Consider the following 20,737-nt stretch of genomic DNA (forward strand, 5'->3'; position numbering starts at 1 on the left):
TTACTTTTCCAATCTTAAACCCAGTACTCCACATTTCCACATCATTTTGCAATTTTTTAAAGAAATGCATCATGAACATTCCTCGGCATTTTAGTGATTTTCTCCTAATATTCACATTTGTGTGCAGTTTTGCAATAGATACACATTTCAGCAAAGGAATGTCCACCAAAACAATGCATTTTTGTTACGTTATCTTAACTGACAAATGCATTTTAATGCACACTCTACCCAATGTATACACTTTTTATACATCACTTGGCTGAAGAACTGCATCGCAAAACTCAAAGATGTGCAAATTTTGAAAGATGCTTGTTTTGATTCTCAGATTGTTGTTGTTTTTTAAAATGCTAATTAGTTACGTTCACCTTTAAATCCAAACTGAATCCTCCTCATTCCTAGAACAGCTTTGCTACACTCTCCTACCATTTGAAGCTTGACAATTTTTTTCAAGTCTCAATATGTGTATGTGTTGGGGATGTTCTTCTAATAATTTGTTGGCACATGAAGATCTCCCACATCAGAGATGATTGTAGATCAGAAGCCTTTTCCTTACTAGTTCTCCAGATGTGGAAGATCTTGACATAAGAGGCACTCAAACAAATGATCTATTATATCACAGGAGCACCTACACTTTTTGATTGCCTCTAGAGCTGCCATTTTCAAATCACTTTTTGTGAAGTAGTCCCACTATAGTCCAACAACTGCTATTGGATTAAGTGATTTCAACAGCTGTGTCACCACTGACATGGCCACATATTTACACCAGTTGATAAAAGGGAATAAATTGATGGGAAATAGAAAAGGAAGGAAAATGTCAACAAATGAGTGGAGAAAATGATTAACTAAGACATGGATATTGCATCACGAAGAATATAAAGTCTGTGGCCTCATTCACACACCATGCTAAGCTCAACCATGTTTTAGCACAAACATACAGGATCTTGAAGAGATCTACTTTGCTCCTCCCCAGTTTTCCAGCTGCCGCGTTGAGCTTAGCCATAGTTTAATAAGTCATAAGGATGGCTTAGTAAGTCATCTGGAATATGGTTTGGTTCTCTTGGACAAACAACAAGCAATAAATCATAGGACCAACTTTGGCTATGGTTCATGACTAGTCTGGGGAGAGCTAAACCATAAGCCAGGGTTCAGATGACACACTAAATCAAGCTATGGCCTAGCATAGCACAATGCAACAGAGGAATGACCAGGGAGCAGCAAAAAAATTTTTAGTTCCTCTCTTGGGGCCTACATACTTGCACGTTCACACTAAACCATGGTTTGCCATAACGTGTTGTGCAAAGCAGTGCCTGGTTAAAAAAGAAAAAGAATTACCGGTATAATTAAGGGCTGGATTATTTTATTCATGTTCAGGTAAATTAGGGTTTATTCATGTTCAGGTAAATTAGGGTTAATTTTTTTGGGGGGGGAATTGTGATGTAGATTATTATATTTTAGAATGTCAACAGACTAGAACTGATAATGTAAACAAGGACAGTGGCATTATATTTGTGCCAAGGGTTGCTCCAGTGCTTTTATATAAAATGGGAGGAATAAGAAAATCTTCCTCATTGTTACCGCAATAGAACAGGGCCTAAAAGAAAGAAAGCTGGCTATAAACTAGACAAAGTTACTGGATATTAATGCGCAGACAACACCTACCTCACTCCAGACCAGCATGGTGCCGAATATGACCTGTAACCCATCAAAGAAATTGTCTCCTATGATGATGACAGTAGCACCTCCTGTTGTCCATCCTTCACTTGGACTGATGGCTTTGATACATGGTGTAGCTGCTTCCCAACACACATGAAAAAGAAGCATTCGGCTGTTAGAACAAGATTTTAATGATAGAAGACTTGAGAGGGGGAAGGGGAGGGAAAGCTTTGATTTTCTTTCTCCTATACTAAGATGCAGGTTCCAGAGAGAGAGAGATCTCTCTACTTTGTGTGTGAGAGATCCCAAACCAGATCTTTGAAAAGGGAATGTTTGCCATTAAAATTTTATATTGTTTCCATTGTTTCTCTTGAGAAGATAATCGTGTTTGGCAGGCCATAGAAAGAAAATAGCAGCATTGCTGGCTGAAGCCTGACTAGAGAATAGAGCACATTTTTGTAACACTGAATTCAGATCTCCACAAAACTTGGGCTGTCTTTGAGTTCCATTATAACAAAGCTCAAATTTTATTTGGAGAACTTACTGTGTCTAGAGTGTTCCTTGTGTCATGGAACCATTTTATCCAATTAATAAGTTTTATAAAATTATTTTGGAATTTTGTTAGCATGATATTGCACAACCAATATGGTGTCACCTGCAAAATTCACATTTGTGAAAGAATTAGATGCTTTAAAATGTTCCATTATTTTAATACCATGAAAGAAAGCAGCAGTGCTACATTTATCATAGGTTACCTATGCCTGTATTTCTCCCCATTGTTATAAAAACAACATGCCCTGTGAGTCCATAGTTGTATGTAGCTGATCGATCTTTTAAGGGAAGTAATTCTATGGGGAGAATTTTTTAATGGGCAGAAGAGTCCATTGCAAATTCCACCTAAGTTTACTAGCCTTAGCACAGTGGACTTGCCCAATCCTTGCTCCAATGGTCAAACTGACTAGCAGGAACAGCCTCCCATGATATATCCTCTACAATTCTTTGCACCAAGCTATGAGGCTGTGGGTGGGTCCACAAGTGGAGGCTGGGAGTGGGCAACTGACCATCACTTTTTTAAAGGTCTTGCAAAAAGGCTTGAAAGAATGCATCTAAAGAGAGATGAGCCCAGAGGCTATTGACAAATTAGAGTTCCCTTCAGTTTGGTCTTTTTAATCTTGTTCACTGACTGAGCAGATTCCATTGCTTTCCTTGAATCCCAAAATTGGGGGAGATTCACAAGACTTGGTCCTTTGGTGGTGGGCTAACTCAGTGACTGCACAGTTTTGATGTGCCAAGACTTGGAAAAGATTCATGGGTTTGATCCTTTTGAGGTGGATTTAGAACTATGCAGCTCCTGTGTGAAAATAGCCTTTAAAAGGGGCGGGGGGGTAAACAATTTGTCTATTGAATTGAGTTGACAGAAGTATTTGCCGGGTCGGAAGTTCCTATCACAAAGTGAAAACTGAAGGCTGTGAAAATGTGGCACATTCCTAATTATCAAACCCTTCACCTCATGCGTGAACCTTAGAATAAGAAAATAATAAGAAAATATCGGGGGGGGGGGGATTGTGTCAATTTATTTCAAGGGGACTTTGCACACACACTTTTTTTGTGTAATGCAAGAAAGAAGGGACACTAGTCCCTAGTCTTCCTTCTGGGAAATCTGGTCTTACTGCCTGCTCAAGAAGGGGAGTGAAGAACGGAAAGAAGCCCTTTCCATCCATTACACAGCATCAAGCTTTGCACCTCAAAAAATGAGCTAACAAAAGGAATCTTACAACACTACAGTCAACACTCAGCTAACTTTGATATGTCTGCGTTGGACTTGCATTTCACTCATAAAGCCATTCATGCATTAAAAACTCCAGAAAGCTTCTCACTTTTTTTTTAAATAGCTCAACTCATGGTGCTGGGATTACAGCTAATAAAAGCAGTTTAAAAATATCGTCCCACACCCTCCAAGGAATCAAATGCTCTGATTAAATCAGAGCATGAATAAAATTAAAATTGCTTCCCAATTACACACTTCCTGATGGTACATGCACACACCCCACCACATAAGCAAACTTCAACCAATATTCCACAAGTCTCGGCGGGAGGGGGATATTTTCTAGAAATTTACAAATAATTCATAGTTCAATGAGCACAATGAAGCCCACCATTCTCTCCCTTTCTCCTTGACGAGGAGATGATTAGCAGCAGTAGGAAAGGAGGTATGTTGACTGTTTCCCTCCTTTTTAACAAAAAGGAAGGCATGGATGTAAAAATAAGGTTGACAGGTTCCAGGGTTTTACCTGGAAGTTTCAGGTTTTTAGTCTCTTCTCACATCTGCAGGAGAAGTGAGATATCAGGATTAGATCTGGTTTAACCTCCACTGCATGTCCATTAGTCTCCATGCCAGGCACAGCCAGGCCTTCTCCTGACCCACCAAGTGCCATCATCACCCCCCACTTTTATTAGCCCTCATTAAACCCATTACTAAGACACCAATTCAGCACTTTTAACTCCTTGTCCCTGGAGGAATAAAACCTTCCAGTTGCCTCCATCTTTTTGTTGACAGTGAAGAACTCCAAATGCTATCATGGCAGGCTGCATTATCAACAAGATAATCTATCCATTCACTCTTCAGTCCATGGTGGGCTAGTATCTTCAGGGATATTTTACAATTTTAAGTATCACCCTGAAATTTTATCCCCTGTATCCAAAACAAACCGGTGTCTTCCTTCTTCAATGCAAGCAGGCAACTGATTGGGGGTGAGGGGTGGGATTCTGCATGAAAATAGAGAAGCCTCCTTCCTACCCTCTCTCAGGGCCACTTATTAACAAGGTTGATGCTGACCAATAAGACAATGCAATAGATAAACGGAGGTGGGAAGAAGCTAGAAATCAATGAAAGCAAAACTTGATACAAAAGACATGGTTTTTAACAATGGGTATGAAAATTATATATTTGGTATTGAACTGGGAAAACAGTCAGCAAATTCTGTATTAAAATAGTAGAATAGGAAGCCCAGATGTCTCAAACTGGAAGAAGCTGCAGGGTTTCTTGGAAACCAGGATAACGACAGGCAAACTTTCCTCTTTTGCATCCCAATTCACATGGCCATTTAGGGCAAAACTAGATATGCAGCTATACTTTGTAATAAAATAAAATCTAATCTGCATCTCAGTGAAGTTGGATAATATGTTATGTAATAACATAAAGCTGTGTTTGTAGAGGACAGCCTTTCAACAAAAAGAAAAATGCTTAGCGAAAAGACTTCTTATCAGCCACTGTTGCAAAAGAGGAATTGTTTGGACACATTGTCCACAGAAGATTGTTTAGGAAACCTTTCCCAAGGGCTTGGTGTTAACTGGGACATCTTTGAAAAAGACTTGATGGTCAAAATGGATCTATAACCAGTTGTTCGGTAGTTTTATGATTCATTGTCCTATTTTTGTTCTTTGAAGGGCTCTTTGAAGCATTTGTGGGCCTTATTCTTGACTGTGTCTAAGCCTTTCCTCTTCACTTTTGCAGTGGCCCCAACAAAAATGACCTCCCAGCTGCTACTCACATAACCAATGAAGGTTTTCCTTCTTTTGCACACTGCAGCTTCAGGGAGGACGGGGCAGGGGGGAGGGCACAGCAAGAGGGAAACCTACGATCCCACTGAGGGCCCTCCTGCAGCTGCTGTTAAATGTGCAAATTAACTGCATTCAGATAATTAACACCATGTCTAATTTGACCCTAGTTACCATTTTTGACATGGTTATTGGTCTTGGGATAGCAGCTCGAAGCATCCTGATTCTACACACCATCTAGAGCAGCTGTTCATAACCCCTTCCGTATGCAGCCTATGGGTCCACATTTACTTGGTATCAGTTTATTTTCAAATGATTTTTGAACCTTAGGTCCTTGGTGGCCATTGGTTTTGTGCATTTTAGCTGCAAGTTTGTCTATTTTCTAACCATTACTTGAGACATCCAAGCAAATATGAAAAAGCTTTTGATACCCACCCTATACTTGTGAACCACAAGTTGGGGGAAATGCTGATCTAGAGGAGACCCTAGAGGACTCTCTCTTCTCAGATATATTTATTTATTTATTATATTTATCGGCAGCTCTGCAACACAATGTTCTTTGAGCGGTGAACAAATAAGGCAACAGCTTAACAAGATCATAGGATCCAATCAAATAAATACTAAAAGCCAATAACCTAGACAGTGCAGAGCAACTCTAAACTTTCACACTGACAGAAAAGTGAAAGAGCAATCTTTTAAGCAGAGATGGTTCTACCGTTTGGCAGACTGAGGCAGGCGGCTCAGTCAGTAGGTGCTGGGGGCAGCCAGGGCAGCCCCTGCACCCAGCTGCTCTTCCTGAGCTCCCAGCTATTCCCTCCTGATGAAAATCAGAGCTGTGTGCCACAAGGCCTATTATACAACTCCTATATATACACTCCAAAGTTACCAGTGGCTGAATCTCCATTGGTGCTAGCCAGCAAAAACTCTTAAAGCAGGGTATTTTGGGAGGGGGTAAGGTGGGGACAAAACTGAGCTATCCAAGGATCCACTGGGTTTTTAAGTCAGTCTAGCTACTGGCAAGTTGTTTGTTTGTTTGTTTGTTTGTTTGTTTGTTTGTTTGTTTGTTTGTTATTGCTGCTGCAACTGCTACCATTAATTTATTATTGACCTTCTAAACCAGGGGTCAGCAAACTTTTTCAGCAGGGGGCCGATCCACTGTCCCTCAGACCTTGTGGGGGGCCGGACTATATTTTGGGGGGAAAAAATGAACAAATTCCTATGCCCCACAAATAACCCAGAGATGCATTTTAAATAAAAGGACACATTCTACTCATATAAAAAGAAGCTGATTCCCGGTCCGTCCGTGGGTCGGATTTAGAAAGTGATTGGGCCGCATCCGGCCCCGGGGCCTTAGTTTGGGGAGCCCTGTTCTAAACCATAGGTAGGCAAACTAAGGCCCGGGGGCCGGATCCGGCCCAATCGCCTTCTAAATCCGGCCCGCGGACGGTCCAGGAATCAGTGTTTTTTTACATCAGTGGAATGTATCCTTTTATTTAAAATGTATCTTTGGGTTATTTGTGGGGCCTGCCTGGTGTTTTTACATAAGTAGAATGTGTGCTTTTATTTAAAATGTGTCTTTGGGTTATTTATGGGGCATAGGAATTCCTTCATTTTTATTTTATTTTTCTAAATATAGTCCTGCCCCCCCACAAGGTCTGAGGGACAGTGGACCAGCCCCCTGCTGAAAAAGTTTGCTGACCCCTGTTCTAAACACCCATCTCAAGGCAATCTACACATAAAATAATTTAAAAAACACAAAAGCAACCAACACATCGAAAACAAGATTTAAACCCTAGCAAGTGGGCATTTGTAATCAAAACCCATTTATCCACCTGGGGAAGCCTGTTGGAACAAAAATGTCTTCCAACTCTTTCAAGAAAGTGCAGATTATGGGCACCTGTCATATCCCAACAGGAATGATACTCCACTGATGTGGAAGCAATCTCTCTCTCTCTCTCTCTCTTTGTGTGTGTATTTTCAGGGGTTGGGTAGGGCTGATCCAGTTCTGTTTGCTGCACCAGCCTGGAATTGGCACAGTAAAAACTGCAGACTTTTAATGTCCCCCTCTCTCACTGGCAACAGTGTTGGGGCTCCAGATCCAGCAGTTTTGCAACAGCTGTTCTAAGCCTTGTTGCTGCCTGCCTGGGATTAGGACTGCACCGTTACTCACAGTTCACAAATCAACTGATGAAGTAAAATAGCATCTGTAAGAGTGGAACTATTTATCACACACGAGATCAACAGAAGCAAAAGCAAATAACACCATCTTTTTCCTATAGAATGCCGACTAGGTTTCCCCTATGCTTCTGAATACAGAGCATTCCATACCATGTAAAGTATGTGAAGAGACAAAAAAAAGTTGTTGTTGTTGTTACTACTACTACAGTGTTGTGCTTGTGGTTTGGTTTTCTCTCGTTTCTCCAACCACTAAAGGTAGAGGGGAATTTCCTCCCTTCAAATGGTGACAATAAAATGATTACCCGGGCCTCAGTTTAGCATAATGGTTCAGAAATGCTCATAGCATATTGCAGACTTAAAGTGGAAATTATTAGGTAGCTGTTCTTTGTTATAATAATGATCACTCCACAAATAAAAGCTCTTCTCCCAAAGGTACTGCAAGGCACAAAATGCTAATTCTGAAGATTATGTGCTCGCTTTTATTAAATATTACTATGCCCTGTTCTGTTTGAGGGCTTCACTGCTCTGATTGTTTTATGAGTGCCATGTTAATGTCATCCCCATCTCGCTAGCAGCAGGCACACATTTTAGCTTTTGCAGGAGAATTGATCAAAGGCCACGTGCTGTGGGAATTGCTGAGAAAACACGGACAAGCGGTAAAAATCTAACTGATTAATTGGTTTAAATTTCATTTCAGGGTGTTGAACTTTGGCTTGGGACTCTAATACTACACTAAGAGTCAGGGCCTAATTACCAGATTTCCAATTTGCCTCAGCACAATGGCGCAGACAGAGGAAAATGAATACTAAAAATAATTATAATGGGGAGGGGGGAACCTTTTCTGCTCTGTACTTATTTAATAGCGCTAATGCTCTGTGTGGGCAAACAGTTTTACTGGGGAAGCCTCCAGCAGCGCCTGCTGGGCCACCAGGGTATCTAATGACACAAATAAATTAAGAAGCTAGTGGCAGCATCAAAGATTCTGATTTGCCAGATCGAAGGGACAGTGTTGCAGATGCCCGCCAACATGCAGTGGTCCCATTACCCCCATTCATTAGTAGCTAGAATTCATATAAGCAATGTGCCTGGCTTCCACTCTCAAAGAGAAACAATCTATTACATTGATAAAACACACATACACACAGGGAGCGGAAAACTGTGCTTACTTTGGAGTTTATGGGTGGGCCTTGAGAATAAGGGTTAATTGAACTCAGAAGTTCAGGCTTACTGAGGCGAATTAGTGCCATGTACAGCTATCAGCAAGGTCCTGCCGCTGGTCTTGTAATCTATTTGTGCTGTGATTAATACACAGTCCGTGCTGGTCTCAGGAAGAAAGACCCAACCCCTAGCCCTCTTCTCTAATATTCATCATGAAACATTGGCTTAGCTTCCATATTCCATAGGAGGAGGCTCCAGCAACAATGGACGTCATCAAAATTGAGCTATGAGCATATATTCCATTTGATAACGTCTGAAAAGGGCAAATCCAATCTAACTGCACAGAATCAGTTCAACGAATGAAAGCAAGACATAGCCAAGAAGCAACATCTTTAAAATGTAAAGCAACCATTACGGGACAGACAAACAATTCTGATTAAATAAATTTGGACTGGATTTAAAATGGTCCTAGGGGAAAATATTTGTCCAAAGATCTTCAAGCAAACCAATTAACAGACTACATCAAACAGTCCTTAGAGCAATGGAAATGGAAATTCACAATCAGGTTAGCTCTCTGTACAACTGGGCCTTGGGGCTTAATACAGCCCATAGTCAATACAGTATTGAGTCTACAGTGATTATCCTTGAGAACGGTGGCTAGATGCTATGGCAGTAGAACCAAGGGCTCACTCACACCGTTTTGAAGATCAAGTTGTGCAATTTGGCATATGCGGCTAACAACGTTGCATAGGAATTGTGCTCCCAGAGACATAAGAAACACTATCTCTTGTTGCCTACCCACCCACCCATTCCTACTACACTCACAAAATCCCTTCAAAATAAAGTTCATGCAACTAGGTCCCTGTCCACTGTGCAAGAACAACGGTTCACATCTCACAGGAACAAAAAGACAGCATATTCCAGTAATGCTAAATAAGCACGAGGGCTGCACTTTCAGCAAAACACTAAACACTTTGATAGGTCAAAACAAATACATAAAACAAAGCTGTTTTAAATCAAATCAAGTCATTGGTCCATCAAGATTAATACTACAGTGGTACCGTACCTCGGTTTACGAACTTAATCCGTTCCAGAAGTCCGTTCTTAAACTGAAACTGTTCTTAAACTGAGGCACGCTTTCCCTAATGAGGCCTCCCACCGCCAGTGCCCTTCCACCGTTCGGCTTCCATTCGTAGACCGAGGTAAAGTTCTCAAACTGGGGCACTACTTCCGGTTTTGAGGAGTTTGTAAGCCAAATCGTTCGTAAACAGGACTGTTCTTAAACTGAGGTATACCACTGTATATACCCTAACTGTCAGCAACTTTCTAGGACTCCTGGTATTGCCTAGTTGTAGCCCTGGGATTCTTCCTCTAAATCTCCCAGAATGTGTAACTCTCATTGAAAATAATTGTGATTTATATATACATCATCACCATGATGGTGATTGGGGGAGAAATCTGATTTAATTTAAATCAAATTTAAATTTGAGTCTATCACATTCCAAAACAATATGTGAATCAAAACGCAGCTATCCTTTTAAATTCATACTTATCCAAATTTAGCAATGTAGTTCTCCAACAAAACAATGTTTACAAAAATCCATATATTAGGGCAAATCACTTGCAAAAGTGTGCACATTAGTCAAAATGGCATATAAAAATGTGTTTATTAGGAGAAATTTATACTGAAATGGTGATGAATTTCTGTGGGGGGGTGTTTCCCCCAGGTGGTTCACCGAGGTCACCTTTATCTTTGCTTCATTTTCCAGTTGCCACTGCAGTCATTGCTAATATTGTATTCATTTGAAAAACTACTCCTAATGAATCAAGTAAGTAGAATGCTGCTTAGATGTAAAATATGACATTTTAGAGAAACGTACCTCAAAGTGGTAAAAAAAATTCTAAATAGTGTGAAAATAAATTATATGGCTTTACTGTAGAACTTTATTTGCCCATTTATGATCGTCAATTTAACTGCCAAGTATTTTTTTATTTAAGTTCTGTATTTGTCAACAGCACATGGGGGGAAACTGTTTTGTGTCATCCCCTAGCTAAGTGCTTAAATAAATACGTATTGATTTTGTTTTCGTCTTCAGCCAGTCACTATGCCTAGAAGAAACAAGGGCAGAGATTTCGTTACACTGCTTTTGCTTGACACTTACTGAGGCACAGAGTATCATTTGCTGTATTTTGAGGAGGGTATGCTATGTGCAGATACCATGGGAGCCTAAAATGGTGTGTAGGACTGGCTGTTGATTGATGCTGGAGACCACATGTCCTTGCAGACAAACAGGGGTGAAGTGTGCGGCTGCCCTTATGTCCTGCAAGAGATGTTGCACTAGATGGGCCTGAGCAAGCAGGAATTTTCTTATGTTCTGGTGGTGAACTTCCAGCTGGCTGGCCGGGGGTTTGGCTGGCTGCTTGTTTTCATTTAGTCTAGCAGAAGACCCTTCAATAATTCTGAAACATTTTTGGGGGTGGGGAAAGAAGAGACAGCAAGCTCAAATTCGTTTCATCCTGAAGTTACAGATTGTGGAAGACCTTGGGCTCAGCTCCCCTCTTAACCCAGTTCCAACACAAATTATCCTTTTGTGGCAAACAGGGATGGGAATCGGATGTTCTTGTTGTTGTTGAGCTACAGTTCCCCTCCTGGTGGACACAGAAGTCCACCTATATCTGGAGGACCACAAGCTTTCTATCTCTGCTTAAAGGAATGTGAGGAGGGGACTGGTTTCAGAGGAGGCACATCCTAGAAGCAAAGTTCTTTCCTTTCCCTCGTTCTGAGGGTTCCAAAATGGATTTTTTTCCTATCGCCCACACAGCTAAAAGTTGGTTACATATATACTCCAAGGAATCCCAATTACCAGACTTCTGAAAATGGGAAAGTTGTGTACTTCTCCCTCTTAAAAAGAAAAAGCAAACTCAAAGGGTTGCATTTAACACATCAGTGCAAAGTTCCATTTCTTCCCCACCAACCCACCCACAAAAAGGTATGCTCTAGAAGACACACAACCTTCTGGAGCAGATTTTGAGGGGACAGAGGAGGGAGTTCTGATGTGCACACAGAAATCTCTTACATGAGCAGAGCCACACTTCAATCAGTATCCTCAAATAATTAAGGTCTTTCTGCATTCTTGTATACCAACTGTCAACTTTGTGGAAAATGCAGAAAGACCTTAATTATTTGAGGATACTGATTGAAGAATGTGAGAACATGTTTTTACCAGAGGTGTGCCAAAATGGGACTTTAAACTTCATTTATTTATTTATTTTACTTTCATATGTGGTTGAAAAGTACCTCCATTTTTCAGGATGCCTTCACGTGCCTCTTCAACAATTTGTCCTTTCTACTCCACCCCTCAAAGCCCAGAGCATTAAAAGGAACTGTGAAAAAGCCCTCACTGAGTTGAAGACCCCCAGGAGCCTGTCCCTGAGGCACAGATCAGGGAAACTCATCACACTGGAAAGCAAAACAGCTTGTGTAATGCAGGAGCTTCTGAAGTTCCCCAACCTGCCTGAACTAAAATGTAAGCAGACACCCTTTATATACTCTCTGTAAGCTTAGAAAAGCCCAGGGAGCATATGAAGATTTAATGACCAAACCTTTGTTTGCTTTGATTGCAGAATACACTCACTTCACACACACACTTTGTTGTTGTTGTTTATTAGTCTTAGTCATGTTTGACTCTCCATGACCCCATGAACCAGAGCATGCCCTGGAAACTCTCACTTTCTTCTCAAAGCTTCTCCTTTTTATGTCCATTGAGTTTTCTTGGCAAAATACTGGAGTGGTTTGCCAGTTCCTTCTCCAGGTGGATCACATTTAGTCTAAACTCTTGGCTATGACCTGTCTGTCATGGGTGGCCCTGCACAGCATAGCTCATAGCTTCTTGGAGTTATTCAAGACCCTTCGCCACGGGAAGGCAGTGATCCACACATGCACACATGTCTCTTAGCATTTCTCCATTGGGTTAGCCACCTAATATGCAATACAGTGATGGGACGTGGGTGGCACTGTGGGTTAAACCACAGAGACTAGGGCTTGCTGATCAGAAGGTCAGTGGTTCAAATCCCTGCGATGGGGTGAGCTCCCGTTGCTCAGTCCCAGCTCCTGCCCACGTAGCAGTTCAAAAGCACATAAAAGTACAAGTAGATAAATGGGTACCGCTCTGGCGGGAAGGTGTTTCCATGCACTGCTCTGGTTCGCCAGAAGCGGCTTAGTCATGCTGGCCACATGACCTGGAAGCTGTACACCGGCTCCCTCGGCCAATAAAGCGAGATGAGCGCCGCAACCCCAGAGTCGTCCATGACTGGACCTAATGGTCAGGGGTCCTTTTACCTTTACCTATGCAATACAGTACTATGCATTGCTTTTCTTCTAGAAATTGGTACAGTAAGTGCCATACTTTTAACTAGTGCTTTTCTTCTAGAAAAAAACTGCTGGTACTATGTACTCTTGAGTACTTGCAGAAAAACAACAACACTGGTCCTATGCATGTATTCAGAAGATCCACTGAAATTGGTTATATTTACTCCCAGGTATTACAGCCTAACTGATCTAAATACTAATGTGGTGTTAATATATACTTCACTTATCTTCTTGAGAAACCATATCTTCTTGATGCATTTCCCCTCAAACCAGCTTCCATCTGATTTGAAAATGTAAGCCACATTCACTTTAGTTAAGCTGAGGTGTGTCCATTTGAGATGGCTGCTGTGCACATACAGATGGCAGCTTCCAGGAATAGGGGAAGAGGGAGAGTTGCAGCCATGGGGAATCCAAACAGGTAATGTGCATTGGACAAAGACATTCCCACCCCCCACTCCCTCTGGTGTGGACAGCAACGTGAAAAGGAGACTGGAAACGCAGTAGGGGGAAACGAACTCACTGCACTTTCAGCTGCTAATGTGTACATAGCCCAATATGGACTATAATTCTGCAGAGCAATTAAAAGGCGAACTTTGCGCTACTTGTTCCCTACCAGTTCTACTAGAGTCAATGGAACCACTGCAGAAGAGGAAAACTTTTAATGGATTTCCTATTATTATGCTAGTAATTATGCTTAAATTACTGTTTTAAATTATGCCCATTACTTATAAAGACAAGACCTAGGGAGAAATCCTCACAGGGGGTCTAGGTTATGGGGAGAGGGGGACTGTGAACTGTTGGTGAAAAGGAGGAAGAAAAGCAAGAGAAGTGGAAGGCAAGAGAGGCAAAAGGAAATACAGCTTAAATGCCCAATAAAGCATTTTGCTGCAAGTCTGTAATTTAATTGTTTAATTGTTTACTGAGCTGGGGCAAAGACAGCGAGTGCTTGAGCACTATGGGGGATCCAAAGCCTTTGTCTGTAGACAGATGATTACTGGGATCAGAGATGTGGAGACCACTTGGTTCCACTGTAGAAAAGCCTCAGTGGAATCTGCCAGAATGTCTGGACAGGATCCAGAATGCAGGAGGCCTTTCCTGGACTGTGAAACAGAGGCTGCAACAGCTATTTGCCCCCATCGTCAGAGGCAGAAATGCTTCTGAATGCCAGATGCTGGAAACTATCGGAGGAAAGTGCTCTTGTGCCCAGGTCCTGCTTGTGGGTTTACTACGGTGATGTGGTTGGCCACTGTTAGTCCAATAGGATGCTGGACTAGAAGGGCCATTGGCAAGACCCACCAGGCTCTCCTTATGGACATGAGGATGGGATTTATTGACCTGCACAATTTGCACAAACACTTTCAGCATGTGCAGTCTTAGTGATGGAGACATGCACTTGGTCACATTACTTCAATAAAATCTATTGGGGGAGGGATGCCATGCCACTGCTTTTGAAAATGACTTAAAACCAGTCTACTTATTTTAAATCAGGAATGAGGAAACCTGGTCGTTCAGATGTTGTTGGACTAAAGCTCTGACCATCTGGGACTGATGGGATTTTGAATTCAACAGCATCTGGATGGCCAGATGTACCCCGTTCCCTATATTAAATGGATTTAAAACACCTCTGGGATGCTACATAGATGAAAAGTCACTTGACCCAAGTCAGAGCTCTTTGTGAAACTGAGGCAGGCAGGCAGCAGCCATGACAGCTTCCTACAACAACTGAAGATCCAAACCCGGGGGAAGCCCTGGAAGAAGAGAAAACCCTTAGCACAGGGAAAGCCATGGGGAAATAGGAAATTGTCTATCCAGATGCCTGACTGCTACTGCCATACCTGCTTGTTGCTTCAAAAACACATCTGGCCTGTCCAAGGCTGGAAGATGGAAATTGGGCCTATTCCACTGGGGGGGAAATGGCACCCCACCCTACCCTACCCTGAGAACCTCGGGTTTTGACCTCATTTACAGTAACTCTATTCATTTCATGGTAATGATTGATAACAGATTGTAATTATTTAAAGTATGAATGTACTAATTCAAGCTTGTTAGTAAATTGTTTACGCAGTTATAAATATGGTGAATAGACCGCAGGCTAAATTGAATGTGGCCTAATTTCAAATGAAACTATCCCACTTCCTCCCTCGCCCCACACTGTGTGTTGTGTTAGGCATGTTTTCAAAATCATGCTAATGAAATTACATCAGCTGCACAGAGGTTTTGCATCAGCACTGCAGGTAGAACTGAAACGGAAGTCTATAGGCTAGAACTCCCAACGTTAGACAAGTGTAAAATGGCCAATAAATAAAATGGTATAAATAAGGAATCATTAATTATTAATTCAGTTGATTGCCACGCTTGTTGTAATCAAGAAATCTACTTGCTCTCATACCGTGACAACATTTATCAATTCTCCTGTGGAAATCACTTTTGGATAAATTCTGCTTTTTTGGACACTGCAGGAAGACAGTAGTCAAATTAAAGGAACCCTTAAAAAATATAAGGAACAACAGACTGTAATTTGGTTTCTACAAATAAAAATTCACGGCGTCCTTGTGCTCTTATTCTTGTTTTGATTTCTTTTCTTTAAAAAAGAGGATATCATTTAATGCAATTTTCCAGAGCCTGGGAATCATAAAGTCAAACATGAACAAGTCTACTGGAAAATCTGTGACGTTAATCTTGGCCTACGTTGTATTTTTAACAAGCACTGAATTTGTGTGTTGGATAATCCAGATGGCCATAGAGGAATCATCTTGATAGGATTAAACCTTTGTGGTGAACTCTGCTCCATCTGTTCTCAGAGGTTTGCCTCTGCCTGTCGGAATATAAATTTGCAGCCTCTGTGTGTCTTGCAGCATAAGTAACAGTGGCGGTTTGCAAATACACACACACACACACACATGTATGCACGCACACACACAAACCCTTGAGCACTTATTAGTAATGTGCAATAAAGGTAGCTTGGAGTTTACTGCCAAAGAAACATATTGGATTTATTATTCATCTGAAGAACAAAGTGTGCAGTACCTAAATTTGAACAAAAAAAGGATGTTTGTTGTTGTTCAGGGACTTGTTCAATTCATTAAACCATAATACTACCATAAATTCACAGATGAAGGTATGACTGCACATGAAGCAGGGAGACGCTTAATCTTTGAAAACTATTATACGTTGCTAGAATGCAGGATACAGTTTTGCTTTGACACGCTGACTGTTAAATATTCTAAATCTGTAAAACCCAAATGGCAATGGTTGCAGTTATTTCTGGGGAAAGATGATTGGAATAACACAGAAAAGGAACCTGGGTCTGTACTTTCTGGTTCTGTCATGAGCTATCTATTGACACCGCTGGCTTCTTGCACTGATGGCTGCTGCCTTCCATATGCAGCAAGGACAGATGTTCTAGTGCTGTGCCAAAATCTGTCCTCCAATGCAAAATAAAGCTTCCGTTTCTCCTGCCTCTTCCACAGGGCGCTTTGGAGTTTCTGAAGAATTCTGGTGTGATTTCCAGTGAAGTCATCCTGTTAGCACAAGGGCTTCCACCTGCGCAATGTGACTTTGTATTTGCCCCCACAAGGGGCTGGAGCAGACTGGGGGGGGGGAGGCACAGGAAGAGGAGAGGGAGAGGAAGTCCCATTGCACAGGCAGAAGTCCCTGCGCTAATGGGGTGACTCCATTGTATACAACCCTAGGCATAGAGAAAGTCGAGCTTTCTGTGTTGCTTTTATGGTTGCGGGTGGCTATTCTTCCCATTAAACATTTTTTCCATCACTCTGCAGCCTCCCTGGTTGCTTGCACTTCCTAATTTAGAAAAAAAAAATGAGTTAAGAGTTACCCCATGATGTCTTGCCCTGAGCTATGTGAAGTAAAGGAAGACGGGGAGGCTGCCTACCAAACATCAGAGATCCGGGCACCCACTTGTTTTGGTTTTAAAGGAAGCATTCTCTGCATTCATTTCTTTTAAAGTAAGAAAAACTCTTCACTTTTTAAAAAAAGAAATAAAGCTGTGAGGTCCACAGCAAGACCCCTTCTCATGCTTACAGAAAAGCCCAGCTGATGACATCAGGGTGTGGGCACTGAGAAAGTCTGCAGAATTACTGGAATTATAAAATGAAAGAAAAGGCACCCACAAACACAGCTTGACCACCCTGAAAGGAAGGCAGCTGCAACAAAAACCATGTACCTTACCTATGAGAATTTTAATACGCAAACACAAAACTTCCCTTTGATAATTTTCAAATAAAATTTACTTTCCAAGTAACTGATGGTTAATAGTGTGCAGGAGGAAATGTGGGGGAAATTTTCATCACAGTAGTAATATATTCAATATCCACAATGATTTAAACAAACCCTTGAAAGGCTTTGAGCCAATGCAGAGACATACTATGGTGGAATGTCACATAATTCCAGAATCTGTTCCCAAAGAGGTATGTAGGAGATCTGACTATTCTTTAAAATAATAGTCCTGGTTTGCAATTTCAGTGCAGCCTTGATATTATAGGTGATATTTCTGAAAGTTTATACAGTAGAGCCACAACTTGCACACATTGAACTTGCGCACATTCAGCTTTATGCGCTGGGCAGCTTAAAAAATATATTAATGGGGGTGGAAAGTGGAAGGAGGGGGACTTTGGCAATCCCACATGCCATTGCAACCAACTTTGGCTTTATTTACTATTCCTGGAACATCACCCCCACCTAAATTGCAGGTCTGGTGTAAAAGGTTTAAGGCAAATGAAACATTATTTCATAGCCTGTTCTAATACTTAGTATCTATTTCAGAGTCTATCCCAGAACTTAGTGAATACAGGAAATGTTAATGCACAAGTCCAAGGAGAGGATAACTTTAGTTTAGCTTTAGTTCATTAAAAAATGGTGTACTGTATTGGAACCAGTGTGGCATATCAGACAGAGTGCTAGACAAGGACCTGGGAGACCAGTGTTCAAATCTCCACTCAGTTATGAAGCGCACTTGGTAAACTTGGGCCCAGCTGCTCACGCTCAGCCTCACAAACCTCACGGGGTTGCTGTATGAATAAAATAGGGGAAAGAAGATCTATGTATGCCACCCTGAGCTCACTGGAGGAAAGGTGGGGTATAAATGTAATAAACAAACAAATACTGTAAATAAGTCCTGTGTGAAACTTAACTGATAAAATAAATATATATGGCTTTAATGCATCATATGACTGAACCAAATACCCAATAGTCAGATGTATCCTTGATCCTATTTTGGTCAGACCCTGGGAATTACATGGGAACATAGGAACATGCCTTAATAGACCACAGGTTCATCTAGCACAGTACTTTCTACACTGACTGGCAGCAGATCTCCAGGGTTTCAGAAAGAGATCTCTCCAAGACGTACTGGGGATTAGGGTTACCAGATGTCCCCGTTTCCCGGGGACAGTCCCCAGATTTGCAAATCTGTCCCCGGACAAATACCATCCCCGGAATGTCCCGGATTTCACTAAATGTCCCCGGGAAACGTGATACCCTGCTCCCCTGGAGTAATATGCAGCTGGAGGGGTGGGAAGATAGTTTTTACACAGGCAGAGGTGGGGGGGGGGGTATAGAGAGTGTGAAATAAGGGCTTTGCACCTTGCCCGGCAGAGAAACTATGCGCCTTGCGCCCCTCCTGGGCTTCAGCGTGCTGCCCGCCCGTAGCTGCTTCCAACTACACCCCCCAGGTTTTTCTCCTCCTCCAGACTTCTCAAGACAGCAAAACAGCTGATGTATAGATGTAATTAGGGATATTAAAGCATGATTTTTTTTAAAAAAAAAAGTATCCCTGGATTCATTGAAAAAAATCTGGTTACTATACTGGGGATTGAACCTGGAACCTTCTGCATGCAAATCAGATGCTCTGCGGCTCAGCTAGAGCTTAGGAACAGGAAAAAAATGTTCAAAACTTGCAGTATAGACTGCAATAGACTGGCCCGGGGCGGATCTACTATGAAATTAATGAAGCTTAAGCTTCAGGGCCCCTAATCCCAGAGAGGCTCCAGAAGTGAATTTAGTCCACATTTTTTAAATTTTTTGGGTCTATTAGACCCAATTTGAGTCACACAAATTGAAAACTATCAGGCATAGGAAATTTTTATTCACACCAGCGACTTTGACATAGGAGATAATCCAGTACAGCAATTTAAATCAAAATCTGAGGTGTACTTTTTTTTTTTAAATGTGGTGATCTGTCATGGAACAATCCCACTGAAGAAGATAACAGACCTCATTACTGGTTGCAAAGGGGTCCCTATAACAGTTTATTATTATTATTATTATTATTATTATTATTATTATTATTATTATTATTATTATTATTATTATTTGAATTTATATACTGCCCTATACCCAGAGGTTTCAAGCTTCAGGACCCCCAAAATGTAGTTCTACCACTGGAATGACCCATCTAATTTGCCATACCTGTAAGATGTGTACTTTTACCATATGAAAAATGTACACAGGCCAGCTTGGCGATCCCACCACCCACCACCCCACTGCCTTTTTGGCTTCTGCTATTTGTTGAGACTGATATAGAATCAAAGCAGTTGCCAAAGAGATTCAGTAATTGCACAGGGTAGAGGGGGAAAGCGAGAAGGAAAAAAGCACAGCCCTGGCCCTTAAAAAAAAAAAAAGGAAGAGAGAGCCATTTAAACTGCTTGTCAGTTGTCAGCTTGACAAGGCCACTTGAATATATTCGTGAGTATTTGCATAAATGCTCACGGTGAGTTCACCATGGCTGCTAGCGCTAATGGTACATAAAGTAATTTAGTCACTTCTCTTAGGCATCCTGTCAGAGTGATGAGCACCTCCTCTTTGCCTTGTTGCATATTAGATCATTAGATAATAAAGTGTTAGAGCATGCGAGCCGACAGGGTCCCTAGCACTATAATTTTGAGGCTACTGCATTATGCCGTGGAGGGGGAAGAAAAAGAGACAAACCAATTGTGCAATTGGCTTTGAATTTAAATAAATACAACCTGCAGGCTGGGAAATTACTTTGAAGCGAGGCTATTGAGCTTGCTGATAAAACTTTGCACACGTCTACAGTGAGACCTGGCCACCGCTGAACGAAGCAGGATTTCACCTGAACGTCACTGCTTCGTTATCTGGTGGAAATGCAAGATTTGAGCTATCTTCTCAACATGTACTGGAGCAGCACTAACATCTTTACTGTATTTTACACTAAGGGAACTGTGGGCTCACTTATTTTGTGCTGCCTACTGCCACCTTGCCTGCTTTTGCAAATCTGATGTACGGCCCATTTCCATGTTCTTTCCTTGCCTGACAATCCCCCCCCCCCAGCTTACTTAGGGCTGATACACGTGTCATGGCCCCAACATGGAGATTGCTTCAAAAGAACCTCCAGGTGACTATAATATTTGTAGTGTGCTCAGGAGCTGTGGATTGCTTTCTTAGCCACTAGAAAGCTTGCCATAAGTCATTGGGCCAGGCTGGAGGAGGTAGTCTGTGATATCTGTCGCCTCTAATAACACAGGGCCAGTACCACCACTCCTTTGCAATGAGGGATGATGGGGGATTCCAATGAAAACAGAAGCAGGAGTGGAAATTGTCAATGTTCAGTTATTTGTCCCCTGTCCAAAATGGAAATCAATCCAGTGAGTTCTATCCATGTTTCCTGTTGGTGTTCCTTTCAATCCACAAATGATACATAATAGATTACACACACACACACACACACACACACACCAATTTGAATTGCATCTTCTTTGCACTGAAATTAATGGAGTGGAATAACATAGTGACAATGTAATTACCTAATTTACATAATTAATTGCACAAACTACATAGGCCGCA

At 41.6% G+C, this 20,737-nt stretch overlaps 1 protein-coding gene across 6 annotated transcripts in view; it reads right to left on the reverse strand.

The window, feature by feature from the left end:
• Positions 1-20,737, reverse strand: part of EBF1 (EBF transcription factor 1) — a 384,086-nt gene that overhangs the window by 89,526 nt on the left and 273,823 nt on the right. For 4 of the 6 annotated variants that reach the window (XM_033140380.1, XM_033140384.1, XM_033140383.1 and 1 more), the window contains exon 9: positions 1,660-1,793. In XM_033140380.1, the coding sequence (XP_032996271.1) occupies positions 1,660-1,793 (134 nt within the window). The remainder of the gene's footprint in view (positions 1-1,659; positions 1,794-20,737) is intronic. The other 2 variants (XM_033140381.1, XM_033140379.1) reach the window with 1 other exon arrangement.

This window comes from Lacerta agilis, chromosome 2 (assembly GCF_009819535.1).
Source record: "Lacerta agilis isolate rLacAgi1 chromosome 2, rLacAgi1.pri, whole genome shotgun sequence".
Classification (NCBI taxonomy): Eukaryota; Metazoa; Chordata; class Lepidosauria; order Squamata; family Lacertidae; genus Lacerta; species Lacerta agilis.